The following is a 16,969-nucleotide window of genomic DNA, read 5'->3' as shown; positions in this document are numbered from 1 at the left end:
AAAAAAAATATATGGCACAATATTTTCTGAAAAAAAGGGGCCAGCTGGGCGCGGTGGCTCAAGCCTGTAATCCCAGCACTTTGGGAGGCCGAGGCAGGTGGATCACGAGGTCAGGAGATCAAGACCATCCTGGCTAACATGGTGAAACCCCGTCTCTACTAAAAATACAAAAAACTAGCCGGGCGTGGTGGCGGGCGCCTGTAGTCCCAGATACTTGGAGGCTGAGGCGGGAGAATGGCGTGAACCCGGGAGGCGGAGCTTGCAGTGAGCCGAGATCCGGCCACTGCACTCCAGTCTGGGCGACACAGCAAGACTCCGTCTCAAAAAAAAAAAAAATTGAAAACAAAAAAAGGGGCCCATGCAGCAGAGTCACCTCATCTAAGAGAGGGCTCCAGAGACATGTCAAAATGCCCTACGTGGGTAAGGCTTATAAAGAAGAGTCACATAACCTAGGAATTGAGCCTAGTTATATGTCACAATCACCCCAGTGGGCAGGACTGAGGCATGGAACAAAATTCACATCTCTAATGTGGGCAAGTCTCAGAGACAAAAGGAGAGTCATATAAATATCACAATGTCCTCTCTGGACAGGAACCAGGCAGAAAAATCACATAACCTGTGGTCAGGGCCTAGTGATACGTCACCCCCTCTTCTATGGTCAGGGCCCAGGCAGGAGAGAAGAGTGACATCACATAGGTGCTTGGCACAGATATATTACAATGTCTCCTAGGGAAAAGTCCATGTAAAAGTGGAGAGTAACATCAAATAGATGGATACAGAAATATGGCAAAATGTCCCCTGAAGCCAGGGTCTAGGTAAGAGATTCATGTCATCTGGGTGTTAGACCCAATATGTTACAATAGCCCATTTGGGCATGGCACAGAAAGGAGAAACATATTACCTGGGTGTATGGACCAGTGATATGTCACAATGCCCTCTGTGGCAGCACCAAGGCAAGGGCATAGGGTCGCGTCATCTACATGCTGGGTCCAGCAATATGTCACAATCCCATGTGTGTGCTGGGCCCAGGTAGAAGAGTCATACTGCTTGCATTCTGAGCAGAGGTATGTGTCACAATCACACCTGCAGAAAGACCCAGAAATGAGATAAATCATTCTTCACATGTCTTCATTCTAGGTATGAGTGAATACCATTTGAATATTGAGTGTAAGTACACAAGTCACCATCTCAATGTAGATGAATTCATGCATAACAGCCTCAATCTCTTCTGCAGACTGTGTCTCCTCAGTAAAATCATAGCCTCAGCCAGGCGCAGTGCCTCACACCTGTAACCCGAGCACTTTGGAAGGCAGAGGCAGGTGGATCACCTGAGGTCAGGAGTAGAGACCAGCCTGGCCAACATGTCGAAATCTCACCTCTACTCAAAATACAAAAATTAGCCGGATGTGGTGGGGGGCACCTGTAATCCCAGCTACTCGGGGGGCTGAGGCAGGAGAATCACTTCAACCTGGGAGGTGGAGTGAGCCAAGATCCTGCCATTGCACTCCAGCCTGGGCAACAAGAGCGAAACTCAGCCTAAAAAAAAACAACAAAAAAACAAAACAACAACAACGACAACAAAAAACATAGCCTCACAGGTGTGCTGAATCTTGACCTGAGAGTCACTAATCCACCTGTGGACCAGATTCACCTATAAGAGTCAATTTTGCAATTTTCCACTGCCTCCAGGTGTGACATTCAGAACTTCAGAAGTAGGTTATATTAAGGGAATGACAATATTTACTTTCGGCTGGTTGTGCATATGAGTGTCACAATGTCACCTGTGTGCTGGGCCATGTAAGGGCACTCAAAGTATTACCCGAGGGCTTTATACAATATGCAGGAGAGTTGAATCCACTCTGAGATCTTTGTGACTGTATAAACCCATGATCATACCTGTGGCCCTAGGCCCAGGTATGAGAGTCAACATCTCTCCAATTGGATGATCCATATAGGAGAGTCCTCACCTGCCTATGGGCTATGTTGAGAAATGAGTCATCATGCCTACTCTGGCGATGTTTGCACATCACAGTGATAATTCCAACTGTGGACTGCATCTGCATGTGAGATTTAGGACCTCATCAATCAACTTTGTCCATACTGAGGTTACAAGTATAATGATTGGCAGGGTGTTCATTTAAGAAACACAATCTCAGGCTGGGCACGGTGGCTCACGCCTATAATCCCAGCATTTTGGGAGGCTGTGGCAGGCGGATCATGAGGTCAGGAGTTCGAGACCAGCCTGACCAACATGGTAAAACTTCATCTCTACTAAAAATACAAAAATTAGCTGGGCGTGCTGGTGCACGCCTGTAATCCCAGCTGCTCAGGAGGCTGAGGCAGGAGAATCACTTGAACCTGGGAGGTGGAGGTTGCCGTGAGCTGAGATCGTGCCACTGTACTCCATCCTGGGTGACAAAGGGAAACTCCGTCTCAGAAAAAAAAAAAAAAAGATACACAAAACACAATCTCATCTGTGTTTCTAGTTTGTGATGACACTCTCTGTGCCACCTGAGAGCTTTTTTAAAATATTTGAGAGAGTGGTAATTCTCTACGACCTTTGCAAAAAAAAGGAAACTTAGAATCATGTTTGTTTTCCCAAGCCTAGCTAGGCAAGGTGTATCTCTTTTATTGCCTCGTTCAAGGTATGAGAATCATCATAGTAATTCGTAAGCTGGGGCAAAATATATGTGACAAGGGCTGAGTGCAGTGGCTCAGGCCTATAATCCCAGCACTTTGGAAGACCAAGGCAGGTAGATCACAATATCAGGAGATCGAGACCATCCTGGCTAACACGATGAAACCCCATCTCTACTAAAAATACAAAAAACTAGCTGGGCGTGGTGGCGGACACCTGTAGTCCCAGTTACTCAGGAGGCTGAGGCAGGAGTATGGTGTGAACCCGGCAGGCGGAGCTAGCAGTGAGCCAAGATGCCACCACTGCACTCCAGTCTGGGCGACAGAGCCAGATTCTGTCTCAATAAAAAGAAAAAAAATTACAAATATATATATGTGTGTTACAATGTTACAATTACATTGGGCAGGGAGTGAGCAGGAGAGTCACATCACCTGGGGCTGGTCTAGAGATATGTCACCATCTTTTTTGAGGGCAAGGATGAGACAGGAGAGTCGTATCACCTAGGTGGTTGGCCAGGGATGCCTTAACATCTCTTCCTATAAGATGGGCACAGGCACTGGGCGTGGTGACTCATGCCTGTAATCCCAGCTCTCAGGGAGACAGAGGTGGGAGGATAGCTTGAGCCCAGCAGTTCGAGACCTGCCTGGGCAATATAGTGAGACCCTATTCTCCACAAAAAGGAAGAAAAAAAAGACAAAAAGAAAGAAAAAAAAAAGATGGGCACAGGCAGGCTGGGCGTGGTGGCTCATGCCTGTAATCCCAGCACTTTGGGAAGCCAGGGCGGGCAGATCACCTGAGGTCGGGAGTTCAAGACCAGCCTGACCAATATGGAGAAACCCTGTTTCTACTAAAAAAGATACAAAATTAGCTGGGCGTGGTGGCACATGCCTGTAATCCCAGCTACTAGGGAGGCTGAGGCAGGAGAATCGCTTGAACCTGGGAGGCAGAAGTTGCGGTGAGCCAAGACTGCGCCATTGCAGCAACAAGAGTGAAACTCCATCTCAAAAAAAAAAAGATGGGCACAGGCAGCAAGTTACATCGCCTGGGTGCAGGGCCCAACAATATGTTACAGTGCTCTCTATGCGCAAGACCCTGAGAGGTGAGACACATCATCTGGTTGCTGATCCCAGTGATATGTTACAATGTTTTGGCAGGGCATGGTGCATGTGGGTGAGAAAAGTCACATATTATAATTGATAGATGTCAAAATATGTCACAAGGCCCCCTGTGGGCAGGCCCAGGCAGGGGCCTCCCATCCCCTAATGTCAGACCCAGTAATGTGTAACAATACCCAAAATATGCAAGGTCCAGGCAAAAGATGAGAGTTACATCATCTAGATGCTGGGTCCAATGATACATCACAATCCTCTTTTGGCAGGGCACAGGCTGAAGAAGAGTCACATCACCTAGGTGATGAATGAAAAGATATGTCATAATACTCTCATGACCAGGGCTTATGTAGGAAACTCTTTGGTGATAGACCCAGCTTTACGTCACAATACAAAATATATGCAGGGGCCAGGTGAGGTGGCTCACGCCTGTAATCTCAGCACTTTGGGAGGCTGAGGTGGGCAGATCACCTAAGGTCGGGAGTTTGTGACCAGCCTGCCCCACATGGAGAAACCCTGTCTCTACTAAAAATACAAAATTAGCCAGGTGTGGTGGCACATGCCTATAATCCCAGCTACTTGAGAGGCTGAGGCAGGAAAGTCACTTGAACCTAGGAGGCGGAGGTTGTGATGAGCCGAGATTGTGCCATTGCACTCCAGCCTGGGCAACAAAAGCAAAACTCCGTCTCAAATAATAATAATAATAATAATTTGCAGGGCCCAGACAAGAGAAGAGTCCCATCATGTAGGTGCTGGGCCTGGTGATAAATCTAAATCTTTTTTTGTTCAGAGTCCAAGCAGTAGAGAAGTCACATCACCTAAATGCTTTATCCAGCAACATGTCACAACACCCGGAAAGGAGAGCCCAGGCAGAAAAGTCACATCACCCAGGTGAAAGGCCCAGGGATATTTCCTAGTGCTACCTGTTTGCAGGGCTCAGGAAGAAGACAACAGTGATATAACACAGGAGCTGGCAGCACAATCACTACAGTGGGCAGGGCCCAGGCATGAGAGGAGAGTCACATCACATGGGTGCTGGGCCAAGCGATATCTCACATTTCCTACTGTGGACAGATTCAGAAATAAAAAGGAGAGACCTATTATTTAGGTGACTGGCCCAGAGTTACGTCACAATGACCACGTGAACAGGGACCAAGCATAAGAATCACATCAGCTGTGTGCTGGGCCAAGCAAGAAGTCACTCTCTTTTCTGTTAGCACAACCCAGGCTCAAAGATATACGACAATCTGACCTATGGACAAAGCCCAGATAAAAGAGGAGTGTCACATAAAATAGTTGAGGAGCTTAGAGGTATGTTAAAATGTTTTCTGTACGCATGGTACAGGCAGGAAACTCACCTCACTTGGGTGTAAAACCCAGCAACATGTCACAATGTCTTATGTGAGCAGGGCCAAGAAAAAAATAGAGTAACATCACTTTGGTGCTCGGTTCACCAATATTTCACAATCTTCCCTGGAGGAAAAACTAAGAAAAAAATAAAATAAAATCAGCTATGTGCTGCAAAATGTCACAACACTTCCTGTGAGCAGAGACCAGGTAAGACAAGAGTCAAATCACTTGTGTGACTGGTGCAAAGACATCTCAAAATGCCACCCACAGGCAGGGTCCAGGCATAAAAGTTGTATCACTCGGCTGTTGGACCCAGCAATATGTCACAATGGCCCAAGTGGCCAAATCATAGGCAGAAGACTCACATGTCAGTGCAGGGCCTAGCAATATTTCACATTGTCCGCTACAGGCAAAACTTAAAACCAGGGGAGAATCCCATCAGCTAGGTGCTGGGCATAGCAATATGTTACAATGTTCCTGTAAGCAGGGACCACACAGAAGAAGACTGTCACATCACCGGGATGCTGGGCCCAGCAATATGTCAACCATCATTTCTGTAATAAAGACCCACACAGAAAAAAACACATCATCTGGTTCCTGGCCGGAACCAGATGCCTCAATTTTCCCTGTAGGCACGGTGCAGGCAGAAGAGGACAGTCACTTCCTCTAGGTGATGAATGCAGGGACATGTCACAATGCTCCCTGTAGGAAAGGCCCAGGTAGGAGACTCCCATCCTTTAGGTGTTCAGCTGAGCAGTATGTCACAATACACAAATATGCAAGGCCTAAGAAAAAGATGAATCACATCACCTTGATGCTAGGTCTCTGTGAGCAGAGACCAGGCAGAAGAAAGTAACATTACTGGCTGGGCGTGGTGGCTCACGCCTATAATCCCAACACTTTGGGAGGCTGAGGAGGGTGGATCACTTGAGGCCAGGTATTTGAGAACAGCCTGGCTAACATGCTGAAACCCCATCTCTACTAAAAATACAAAAATTACCTGGGCATGGTGGCACATGCCTGTAGTCCCAGCTACTCAAAAGGCTGACGCAGAAGAATCGCTTGAACTTGGGAGGTGGAGGTTGCAGTGAGCCAAGATCACACCATTGCACTCCAGCCTATGCAACAGAGCGAGACTGTCTCCAGAAAAAAAAAAAAAAAAAGTAACATCACCATGGTGATGGGCATCACTGAGTTATGTCACAAAGCTCCAGAGAAAAAGCAGGCAGGGTCCAGAGAAAAAGTGTTACATCCCCTGGGTGTTGAACCCAACAACATGTAACTATTTATTTATTTATTTATTTATTTTTTGAGAGGGAGTCTCACTCTGTTGCCCAGGCTGGAGTGTAGTGGCGCATCTCGGCTCTGCAACCTCGGTGTCCCAGATTCAAGCAATGCTCCTGTCTCAGCCTCCCAAGTCACTGGGACTATAGGTGCACACCACCACGCCTGGCTGATTTTTGTATTTTTAGTAGAGACAGCATTTCATCATATTGATTAGACTGGTCTTGAACTCCTGACCTCAGGTGATGCACCCACTCTCAGCCTTCCAAAGTTCTGGTATTACAGGCATTAGGCCACTGTGCCCAGCCTTATATGTAACAATTTTTTTTTTTCTTTTTTCGAGAAAGAGTATTGCTCTGTTGCCCAGGCTGGAGTGCAGTGGCGCGATGTCGGCTCAGTGCAACCATTGCCTCCTGGATTCAAGCGATTCTCCTGCCGCAGCCTCCCGAGTAGCTGGGATTACAGGCATGCACCACCATGCCCGGCTAATTTTCGTATTTTTTTTAGTAGAGACAGGGTTTCACCATGTTGAACCGTACATGTTGTGCCATATTATGGCCAGGCTGCTCTTGAACTCCTGACCTCAAGTAATCCAACAGCCTCAGCCTCCCAGAGTGCTGGGATTACAGGCATGAGCCACCGTGCCCGGCCATATGTAACAATTTCTAGTGTGACATATTGTGCCATAATATGGCACAACATGTAGGGCACAGGTGGGAGAGTCACATAACATGGATGCAGGATCCAGTAATATTTTACAACACCCAAAATTTGTGGGGTCCCATAAAAAGAGGAGAGTCACATCACCTAGGTGCTGGGACCAGTGATATATTACAATTACACTTTGGGCTGGGACCAGACAGGAAACTAAAATCACTCAGGTGCTGGACAAAGGCATATGTCACAATCCGACCTGTAGGAAGGTCCAGTAATGAATTAATCCCGTACAGGTCCCAGTTCTAGGTATGAGAGTCACCAAATTCTCTGTGTTGGGTCTAAGTACGCTAGTGACAATTTCACCAGTGAACTGAACCTGTGCATAAGAGCCTCCATCTCTTTTGTGAACTGTGTTAGCTCTGGCCCTCAGCCCAGGTATGATAGTCAACATGTCCCCAGGAAGGTAGACTTCTCATTGGTTCAGATAGAAAAATTCTCACCTGCCTATGAACTAGATGTAGAAATGAGTCATTATTCGAACTCTTGCATAACGTTCACATATAACAGCCACAATTTTAACTGTGGACTAGGTCCATGCATGAGATTCAGGACCTCACCAGTGGGTTCCATCACTGTGTGAGGGTGACAATTCTAATGACTGCTGGGGTGGGCAAAGAAGAAACACAGTCTCACCTGTTTGCTGAACACTCTCTGTACCACAAGAGGCTTATATACTATTCAAAACAGTGGTAACTAGGCTGGGCACGGTGGCTCAAGCCTGTAACCCCAGCACTTTGCGAGGCTGAGGCAGGTGGATCACCTGAGGTCGGGAGTTCTAGACCAGCCTGACCAACACTGACAAACCCCGTCTCTACTCAGAATACAAAATTAGCTGGGCATGGTGGCACATGCCTGTAATCTCAGCTACTCGGGAGACTGAGGCAGGAGAATCACTTGAACCAAGGAGGCGGAGGTTGCAGTGAGCCAAGATCTCACCATTGCACTCCAGCCTGGGTAACAGGGGTGAAACCCTGTCTCAAAAAAAAAAAAAAAAAAAAAGTGGTAATTCTCGGCTGGGCATGGTAGCTCATGCCTGTGATCCCAACACTTTGGGAGGCCAAGGTGGGTGGATCACCTAAGGTCAGGAGTTCAAGAGCAGCCTGGCCAACATGGCAAAATCCTATCTCTACTAAAAATACAAAAATTACCCAGGAGGCGGAGGTTGCAGTGAGCTGAGATTGCACCACTACACTCCAGCCTGGGCAACATGAACGAAATTCCTTTAAAAAAAAAAAAACTCTCTATGACCTTTGTACAAGAAAGAGACCCAGGATAATATTCATAACCCTAAGTCTAGCTATAAGAGGCAGCATCTCTCCTATTGGCTGGTTGAAGGTAGAAGAGTCATAATTGCACCTGTGAGCTGGGCCAAGCTATATTTCACAATTCCACCTGTGAATAGGGAGAGAGAAGAGTCGCATCACCTGGGTTTTGGGCCAGGAATATGTCACAGTTTTTTCTGAGGGCAGAGAGCAGAAAGGAGTGTCACATCACCTGAATATTTAGCCAGGAATATGTTACAACCTTCTCCTGAAAGCAGAACACAGGCAGCAGAGTCACATCACCTGGATGCTGAGCCCAGCAATGGATAACAATGCTCTCTGTGGTCCATGCGCAGGCAGGAGAGACACATTACCTGGTACCTGAGCCTAGTGATAACTCACAATTTTTCCTGTAGGCAGAATGCAGGCAAAAATGGAGAGTCACTTTCCTAGGTGACTGATGCAGAGATACGTCACAAGGCCCTCTGTAGAAAGAGCCTGGGCAGGGCCAGGCACGTTGGCTCACGCCTGTAATCCCAGCACTTTGGGAGGCCGAGGCAGGCGGATCACGAGGTCAGGAGTTCAGACCAGCCTAGCCAACATGGCGAAACCCCATCTCCACTAAAAATACAAAAATTAGCTGGGCATGGTGGCAGGCACCTGTAATCCCAGTACCTCAGGAGGCTGAGGCAGGAGAATCGTTTCAACCTGGGAGGCGGAAGTTGCAGTGAGCTGAGATCGCAGCACTGCATTCCAGCCTGGGCGACAGGGCGAGACTCTGTCTCAAACAAAAAAAAAAAAGGAAAAAGAAAGGGCCTGGGCAGGAACTTCCTATTTTATAGGTGTTAGACCTAGTAACATGTCCTAACATCCAAAATATTCAGGGACTAGGGAAAAAAGGAGAGTCACGTAACCTGAGTGCAGGGCTTACCAATATGTCACAACGCACCCTGTGGGCAGTGCCAAGGCAAGAAAAAAGACTCCCATCATCTCAGTGAAAGGCCCAGCTATACGTCACAATGCCACCTGTGGGCATCAACTAAGCTGGAAAAAAGTCACATCTTCAAGGTGCAAAGTCAAGCGATATGTCACAATCTCCATCTGTGGGCTGGGCCAAGGCATGAGAGTCAAATCACTAAGGTGCTTAGTAGATGCATACAATCTTACCTGCAGGAAAGTCCAGGAATGAGATTAGAAATTCCACACATGTCCAGCTTCCAGGTATGAGGGTCAACACCTCCTGTATGTTGGGTCTAAGTATATGAGTCACAATCTCAATGGTTGACAGAAGTATCGCAAGAGAGCCACAATTTTGTCTGCAGACTGTGCCTTTCAGTGCACTCACAGCCTCACATGTGTACTGAATCTTGGTCTGAGAGTAACCAACCCACCTGTGGACCAGGCCCACCTATGAGAGTCAATTGTCCAACTTTTGAGAGCCTCTGAGTTTGAGATTCAGAAATGTTCATTGCCGGGCGCAGTGGCTCAAGCCTGTAATCCCAGCACTTTGGGAGGCCGAGGCGGGTGGATCACGAGGTCAGGAGATCGAGACCATCCTGACTAACACGGTGAAACCCCGTCTCTACTAAAAAAAAATACAAAAAACTAGCCGGGCGAGGTAGCGGGCGCCTGTAGTCCCAGCTACTCGGGAGGCTGAGGCAGGAGAATGGCCTAAAACCCCAGGAGGCGGAGCTTGCAGTGAGCTGAGATCCGGCCACTGCACTCCAGCCTGGGCGACAGAGCGAGACTCCGTCTCAAAAAAAAAAAAGAAATGTTCATAAGAGGCTGGGCGCGGTGGCTCACCCCTGTAATCCCAGGACTTTTGGGAGGCCGAGGCGGGCGGATCACCTGAGGTCCGGAGTTCGAGATCAGCCTGGCGAATATGGTGAAACCCCATCTCTAGGAAAAGTAAAAATAAAACTAAAAAATAAAAATAAAAAAATAACAATTAGCCGGGCCTGGTGGTGCACACCTGTAATCCCAGCTACTCGTAAGGCTGAGGCAGGAGAATCGCTTGAATCCGGAGGTGGAAGTTGCAGAGAGCCGAGATCGCGCCACTACACTCCATCCTGGGCGACAGAGCAAGATTCCCTCTCCAAAAAAAAAAAAAGAAACAGAAACTGAAGACTCCTGGGCCACAGCCCCTCCTGCGCGCACACCGAGTCGGGATTCTGCCCCAATGACCCGTCTGGCATCCCTGAACAATCTGGGAAATACTCGGGGCTGCCGGTGCAGAGTTGACCAGAGAGCTCCAGACAGGGTACCGCGCAGGAACGGGGCAGGACGCGGGAGTCTCGGCTGCAGGTCCAGCCGCCATCTTGCGGCCAGAGGCGCCTGGGGGGGAGCTGCGCCAGCGACCAGGACCCAGGAGTGGACTGTGAGGAGGCCGGTCCCGCCAGTTTCACAGCCTGCTCTCCCCTCTCGGGATTCCCAACCCCGCACACTCACCATTTCCCAGCCTCCAGGATGTCCGGGCATCTTAGCTGTGCGTCTCCCAGGACCTGCAGATCACAGGATAACGGAGGCTGCGACAAAGTCACCGGGGGTTCCCGAGGCGGAGGACGCGGAAAAGTAGAGACCGATCCCAAACTCTGGCGGGAGCCGGAGACAAAGGCCCCGCCAAAAGCCGAAAACCACGGCCCTCTCTAACTGCGCGTCTGATTGGGTGGTTCCCACGCCAGCGCCACTGATTGGATAAAGCTCCGGGACCCACCAAGTCCCTCGAGGACCCATCCTCCCCGGCATTAGCGCGTTTTATGGATGGAAAAATAGGCTCAAGTGGGCGGGGTCACGTGCCCAGGGAATTACACCTAATTACCAAGTGAGCTGAGCCTTGAAATGCACTTTCTCTTTTCCTTACCTGTGTCAGCTTGTATAATTCATGTTAGTAGCTACTTAAGGGTAAGAAACAGAACATTTTGATACCCTTTTAACAACTTTTTTTTTTTTTGATACGGTAGTCTCGCTCTGTCGCCCGGGCTGGAGTGCAGTGGCCGGATCTCAGCTCACTGCAAGCTCCGCCTCCCGGGTTCCCGCCATTCTCCTGCCTCAGCCTCCGGAGTAGCTGGGACTACAGGCGCCTGCCACCTCGCCCTGCTAGTTTTTTGTATTTTTTAGTAGAGACGGGGTTTCACCGTGTTAGCCAGGATGGTCTCGATCTCCTGACCTCGTGATCCGCCCGTCTCGGCCTCCCAAAGTGCTGGGATTACGGGCTTGAGCCACCGCGCCCAGCCCAACAACTTTTTAATCGTTTTGATAATGCAGGAAAGATCCTCATCCCATCCCTGAGGCCCTTTCTCACCATGCTGTACCACTCTGCTGTACACATCTTGGGATGACCATTAGGAATGGGGAAGCAGGGGAGCTGGGGATAGATAAACATGAATTACGTTGCCTAAATTTGCTCATTTTAGAAAAACATCTAAACCAGTCTGTGTGAAGTGACTATTTTTAGGATAATTGTGTCCTGACTGTGCTGCATCTCAATCTGACTTCCCTTTTTTAAAATTATTGAATTACTCTCATTAACGGGGTTATTTCACTTTCTGTTGGAAAATTGCCAGTTGTCCACTGTAGGTGTCCTGAGGTGATTTGCTAGTTTAGACCCTGGAGGTAGGGGTAAGAAAATACTTGACCTACATCAGAACACTTACCTGGAGATATATAGGAATTCCTTAAAAATATCTAACAGTTTTCTCAATACCCATTATATTTAACAGTGATAGCTAGGAGGGGAGAGAGGGGCAATGGATGACACAACCTTAGAAGTTCACTTTTGTTATAAGTTTGTTTTGTTTTGTTTTGTTTTGTTTTTGGAGATAAGGTCTCACTTTGGCGTCCAGGCTGGAGAACAGTGGCACAATCACAAATCATATTTTGGTTGTAACAGATTTTAAATTTTTTTTTTTTTTTTTTGAGACGGAGTCTCGCTCTGTCTCCCAGGCTGGAGTGCAGTGGCCGGATCTCAGCTCACTGCAAACTGCGCCTCCCGGGTATACGCCATTCTCCTGCCTCAGCCTCCCGAGTAGCTGGGACTACAGGTGCCCGCCACCTCGCCCAGCTAGTTTTTTGTATTTTTTAGTAGAGACGGGGTTTCACCGTGTTAGTCAGGATGGTCTTGATCTCCTGACCTCGTGATCCACCCGTCTCGGCCTCCCAAAGTGCTGGGATTACAGGCTTGAGCCACCGCGCCCGGCCCAGTTTTTTTAAATTTTATTTATTTATTTATTTACGAGAGGGAGTCTCACTCTGCTGCCCAGGCTGGAGTGCAGTGGCGCAATCTCAGGTCACTGCAACCTCTGCCTCCCAGGCTCAAGTGATTCTCCTGCCCCAGCCTCCCGAGTAGCTGGGATTACAGGTGCGAGCCACCACGCCTGGCTAATTTTTGTATTTTTAGTAGAGACGGGGTTTTACCATATTAACCAGGCTGGTCTCGATCTCCTGACCTCGTGATCCACCAGCCTCAGCCTCCCAAAGTGCTGGGAATACAGGAGTGAGCCACCGCCTCTGTCCAATTTATTTTTATTTTATATTTATATTTTGAGATGGAGTTTCACTCTTGATGCCCAGGCTGGGGTGCAATGGCGCGATCTCGGCTCACTGCAACCTCTGCGTCCCTGGTTCAAGTGACACTCTTGCCTCAGCTCCCAAGTGTCTGGGATTACAGGCACATGCAACCACGAGCAGCTAATTTTTTGTATTTTTGGTAGAGACAGATTTCACCATGTTGGCCAAGCTGGTCTCCAATTCATGACCTCAGGTGATCTGTCAGCCTCGGCCTCCCAATGTGCTGGGATTACAGGCGTGAGCCACCGCACCAGGCCTGTAACAGCTTTTTATAAAATATTTTTGTCTGGGTGTAGTGGCTCACGCCTGTAATCCAAACACTTTCAGAGGTCATGGTAGAATGCTTGCTTAAACCCAGGAGTTGAAGATCTGTCTGGGCAACAGAGTGAGACCCAGTCTCTACAAAACATTGTGAAAATTAGCAGGGGCCGGGCGTGGTGGTTCATGCCTGTAATCCCAGTACTTTGGGAGACCACGGTGGGCATATCACAAGTTCAGGAGTTCGAGACCAGCCTGGCCAATATGGTGAAACCCTGTTTCTACTAAAAATACAACAAATTAGACTGGCGTGGTGGCGGGTGCCTTAGTTCCAGCTACTCGGGAGGCTGAGGCAGGAGGATTGCTTGAACCCAGGAGGCGGAGGTTGCAGTGAGCCGAGATCCGGCCACTGTATTCCAACCTGGGCGACAGAGTAAGACTCTGTCTCAAAAAAAAAAAAAAAAAAAAAATTAGCCAAGTGTGCTGTTGCATGCATGCCTGTAGTCCCAGCTATTCAAGAAGCTGAGGTGGAAAAATCACTTGAGCCTAAGCAGTTGAGGCTGCAGTGACCTATGATTTAGCCACTACACTCCAGCCTGGGTGACAGAATGCGACCTGTATGGGTGTGTACACACACACTCATACCCACACACACACATATATATAATAAAAATAGTATGTATATTAAAAAAAAATTTGGCCAGGTGCAGTGGCTCATGCCTGTAATCCCAGCACTTTGGGAGGTGGAGGCAGGCAGATCACGAGGTCAGGAGATCAAGACCACTCTGACTAACACGGTAAAACCCTGTCTCTACTAAAAATACAAAAAACTAGCTGGGCGTGGTGGCAGGCGCCTGTAGTCCCAGCTACTCGGGAGGCTGAGGCAGGAGAATGGCGTGAACCCGGGAGGCAGAGTTTGCAATGAGCTGAGATTGCACCACTGCCCTCCAGCCTGGGCGACAGAGCAAGACTCTGTCTCAAAAAAATTAAAAATATAAAAATGATAAAAATAAATAAATTCAAGCATAGAAGAAAAGTTAAGGACCATGGTGTGGGATGTGAGGAAAGGTGAGTGTGGCTCCTGCTGCTCAATGAGACTTGGTTTTCCATCTTGAAGAACTGCCCATCCACATTGAAACCACAACTCAATTCTCAGGTGAAACTGCTCAAGTACCACTATTTACCTTGTTTTTTTTTTTTTTTTTTTTTTTTTTTGAGACGGATTCTGGCTCTGTCGCCCAGGCTGGAGTGCAGTGGCTGGATCTCAGCTCACTGCAAGCTCCGCCTCCCGGGTTTACGCCATTCTCCTGCCTCAGCCTCCCGAGTAGCTGGGACTACAGGCACCCGCCACCTCGCCCGGCTAGTTTTTTGTATTTTTTAGTAGAGACGGGGTTTCACCATGTTAGCCAGGATGGTCTCGATCTCCCGACCTCGTGATCCACCCATCTCGGCCTCCCAAAGTGCTGGGATTACAGGCTTGAGCCACCGCGCCCGGCCTACCTTGTTTTTTTTTTTTTGAGACAGAGTCTCTCTCTGTTGCCCAGGCTGGAGTGCAGTGGCGCAATCTCTGCTCACTGCAAGCTCCACCCACCAGGTTCATGCCATTCTCCTGCCTCAGCCTCCCCAGTAGCTGGGACTACAGGCGCCCGCCTCCACGTCCAGCTAATTTTTTTGTATTTTTGGTAGAGACGAGGTTTCACCGTGTTCGCCAGGATGGTCTCAATCTCCTGACCTCGTGATTCGCCTGCCCTGGCTTCCCAAAGTGCCAGGATTGACTATTTACCTCTTAAAATAATAGTAATAACAATAATAATTGAGGCTGGGCACAGTGACTCACGCCTGTAATCCCAGCACCTTGGGAGGCCGAGGCGGGCGGACCATCTGAGGTGGGGAGTTCGAGACCAACCTGACCAACATGGAGAAACCCCGGTCTCTACTCAAAATGCAAAATTAGCCGGGCTTGGTGGCGCATGCCTGTAAGCCCACCTACACGGAAGGCTGAGGCAGGAACATCGCTGGAACCCAGGAGGCAGAGGCTGCAGTGAGCAGAGATCGCCCCATTACACTCCAGCCTGGGCAACAAAAGCAAAACTCCATGTAAAAAAAAAAAAAGAAAAGAATGAAAGGGAGGGAGGGAGGGCGGAAGGAAGGAAGGAAGGAAGGAAGGAAGGAAGGAATCTTTCCGTAGGAGAAGAAGAAAAGGATTTCACATCTAAAGAGTTTGTTTCCTTTATAAAACAACAGCCCCTTGTCATTTGAGTTGTCCAGAGATGTCTGAAAGCACGAATCCACTTAAGAATAAATGGATCTCTCAGGTGACAAAGAGGCACAGTGGTAACTAAATATGATCTATTCTCCACTCTCAAAAAGCAGTTTTAACTGTGTGAACCGTATTCACTGGACAAGGCCAGAGAAAAGCGTCTTTAGGACAATACAACCATGAGGCTGCAAATAAAACTGAGGGCGAGAAGGATGCAGGAGTCTTCCATGGCCAAGACGCCGGTGGCTATCCTTGGGTGTCACTCAAAACTTCAAGGTAGGCGGGGCGCGGTGGCTCATGCCTGTAATCCCAACACTTTGGGAGGACGAGGCCGGTGGATCATGAGGTCAGGAGTTCAAGACCAACCTGCCCAACATGTTGAAACTCTGTCTCTGCTAAAAATACAAAAATTAAGGCCAGGCGCGGAATCCCAGCACTTTGGGAGGCCGAGGCGGGTGGATCACAAGGTCAGGAGTTCGAGACCAGCCTGGCCGACATGGTGAAACCCCATCTCTACCAAAAATGTAAAAAAATTCGCTGGGTGTGGCGTCTCAAAAAAATAAAAAATAAAATAAAATAAAATAAAATAAAACCACTGCAGCTCTCATCCTGCCACAAAACTAATGTGTACCCCAACCTCCAGCCCTACACAGATCTCTGACTTCCCATCCCAGAACACAGAAAGCCCTCCATCTTTTTTACCTAAAGCCTGGACTTTAAGCTAGGTTGCGCCTGGGGGTAGTGGCAATGAAAACAGCAGCCATAATGTTGAACATAAGAATGACTTGAGAAATCCCGTAGGCTCATCATTCACTCAGAACTGACCTGGAGTTGTGTACAAGTTAAGAAGGACAGATCTACACACTCACAGGAGTGCACACATTCCACACTTGCTGGGAAGAATGAGTGGCCTGAGAGCTACCTGTTTCCCAGCTGCAAGCTGATGTCCACATACACCATTCACGTGTCTTCATTTAGGCCTCTGCATTGCATTTTTTTTTTTTTTTTTTTTTTGAGACGGAGTCTTGCTCTGTCGCCCGGGCTGGAGTGCAGTGGCCGGATCTCAGCTCACTGCAAGCTCCGCCTCCCGGGTTTTACGCCATTCTCCTGCCTCAGCCTCCCGAGTAGCTGGGACTACAGGCCCCCGCCACCTCGCCCGGCTAGTTTTTTGTATTTTTTAGTAGAGACGGGGTTTCACTGTATTAGCCAGGATGGTCTCGATCTCCTGACCTCGTGATCCACCCGTCTCGGCCTCCCAAAGTGCTGGGATTACAGGCTTGAGCCACCGCGCCCGGCCTGCATTGCATGTTCATTGAGCCAGTGTATACGTATTTTTTTGGGAGGCATCATTTAGTGCAACACCAGCCCCCACTTGTCCTGGGGGGCAGTCAGGAGGGATCTGGTCAGCTCCTCATCCTCTAGGACAAAGGAACTGTCCCCTTTCCAGCACTCACATCCAGCAGCACCATCTCACGATGGTTATTATCAAACACGAACAGCGTGAGGTAGCTCACCTTTCTTCACA

General features: G+C 48.6%; 1 protein-coding gene across 1 annotated transcript in view; it reads right to left on the bottom strand.

The window, feature by feature from the left end:
- Positions 1 to 11,008, bottom strand: part of LOC111524823 (zinc finger protein 43) — a 50,946-nt gene extending 39,938 nt beyond the window's left edge. Inside the window, exons 1-5 of the mRNA XM_023190108.2 lie at positions 10,809 to 11,008; positions 9,528 to 9,613; positions 5,106 to 5,232; positions 3,930 to 4,044; positions 902 to 1,083 (exon numbers count right to left, since the gene is read on the bottom strand). Coding sequence (XP_023045876.2) covers positions 902 to 1,083; positions 3,930 to 3,997 — 250 coding nt within the window. The 5' untranslated portion in view covers positions 3,998 to 4,044; positions 5,106 to 5,232; positions 9,528 to 9,613; positions 10,809 to 11,008. The remainder of the gene's footprint in view (positions 1 to 901; positions 1,084 to 3,929; positions 4,045 to 5,105; positions 5,233 to 9,527; positions 9,614 to 10,808) is intronic.
- Positions 11,009 to 16,969: the final 5,961 nt, after the last annotated feature.

Source organism: Piliocolobus tephrosceles, chromosome 21, assembly GCF_002776525.5.
Source record: "Piliocolobus tephrosceles isolate RC106 chromosome 21, ASM277652v3, whole genome shotgun sequence".
Lineage (NCBI taxonomy): Eukaryota > Metazoa > Chordata > Mammalia > Primates > Cercopithecidae > Piliocolobus > Piliocolobus tephrosceles.
This window is presented reverse-complemented; position numbering and strand designations above follow the sequence as displayed.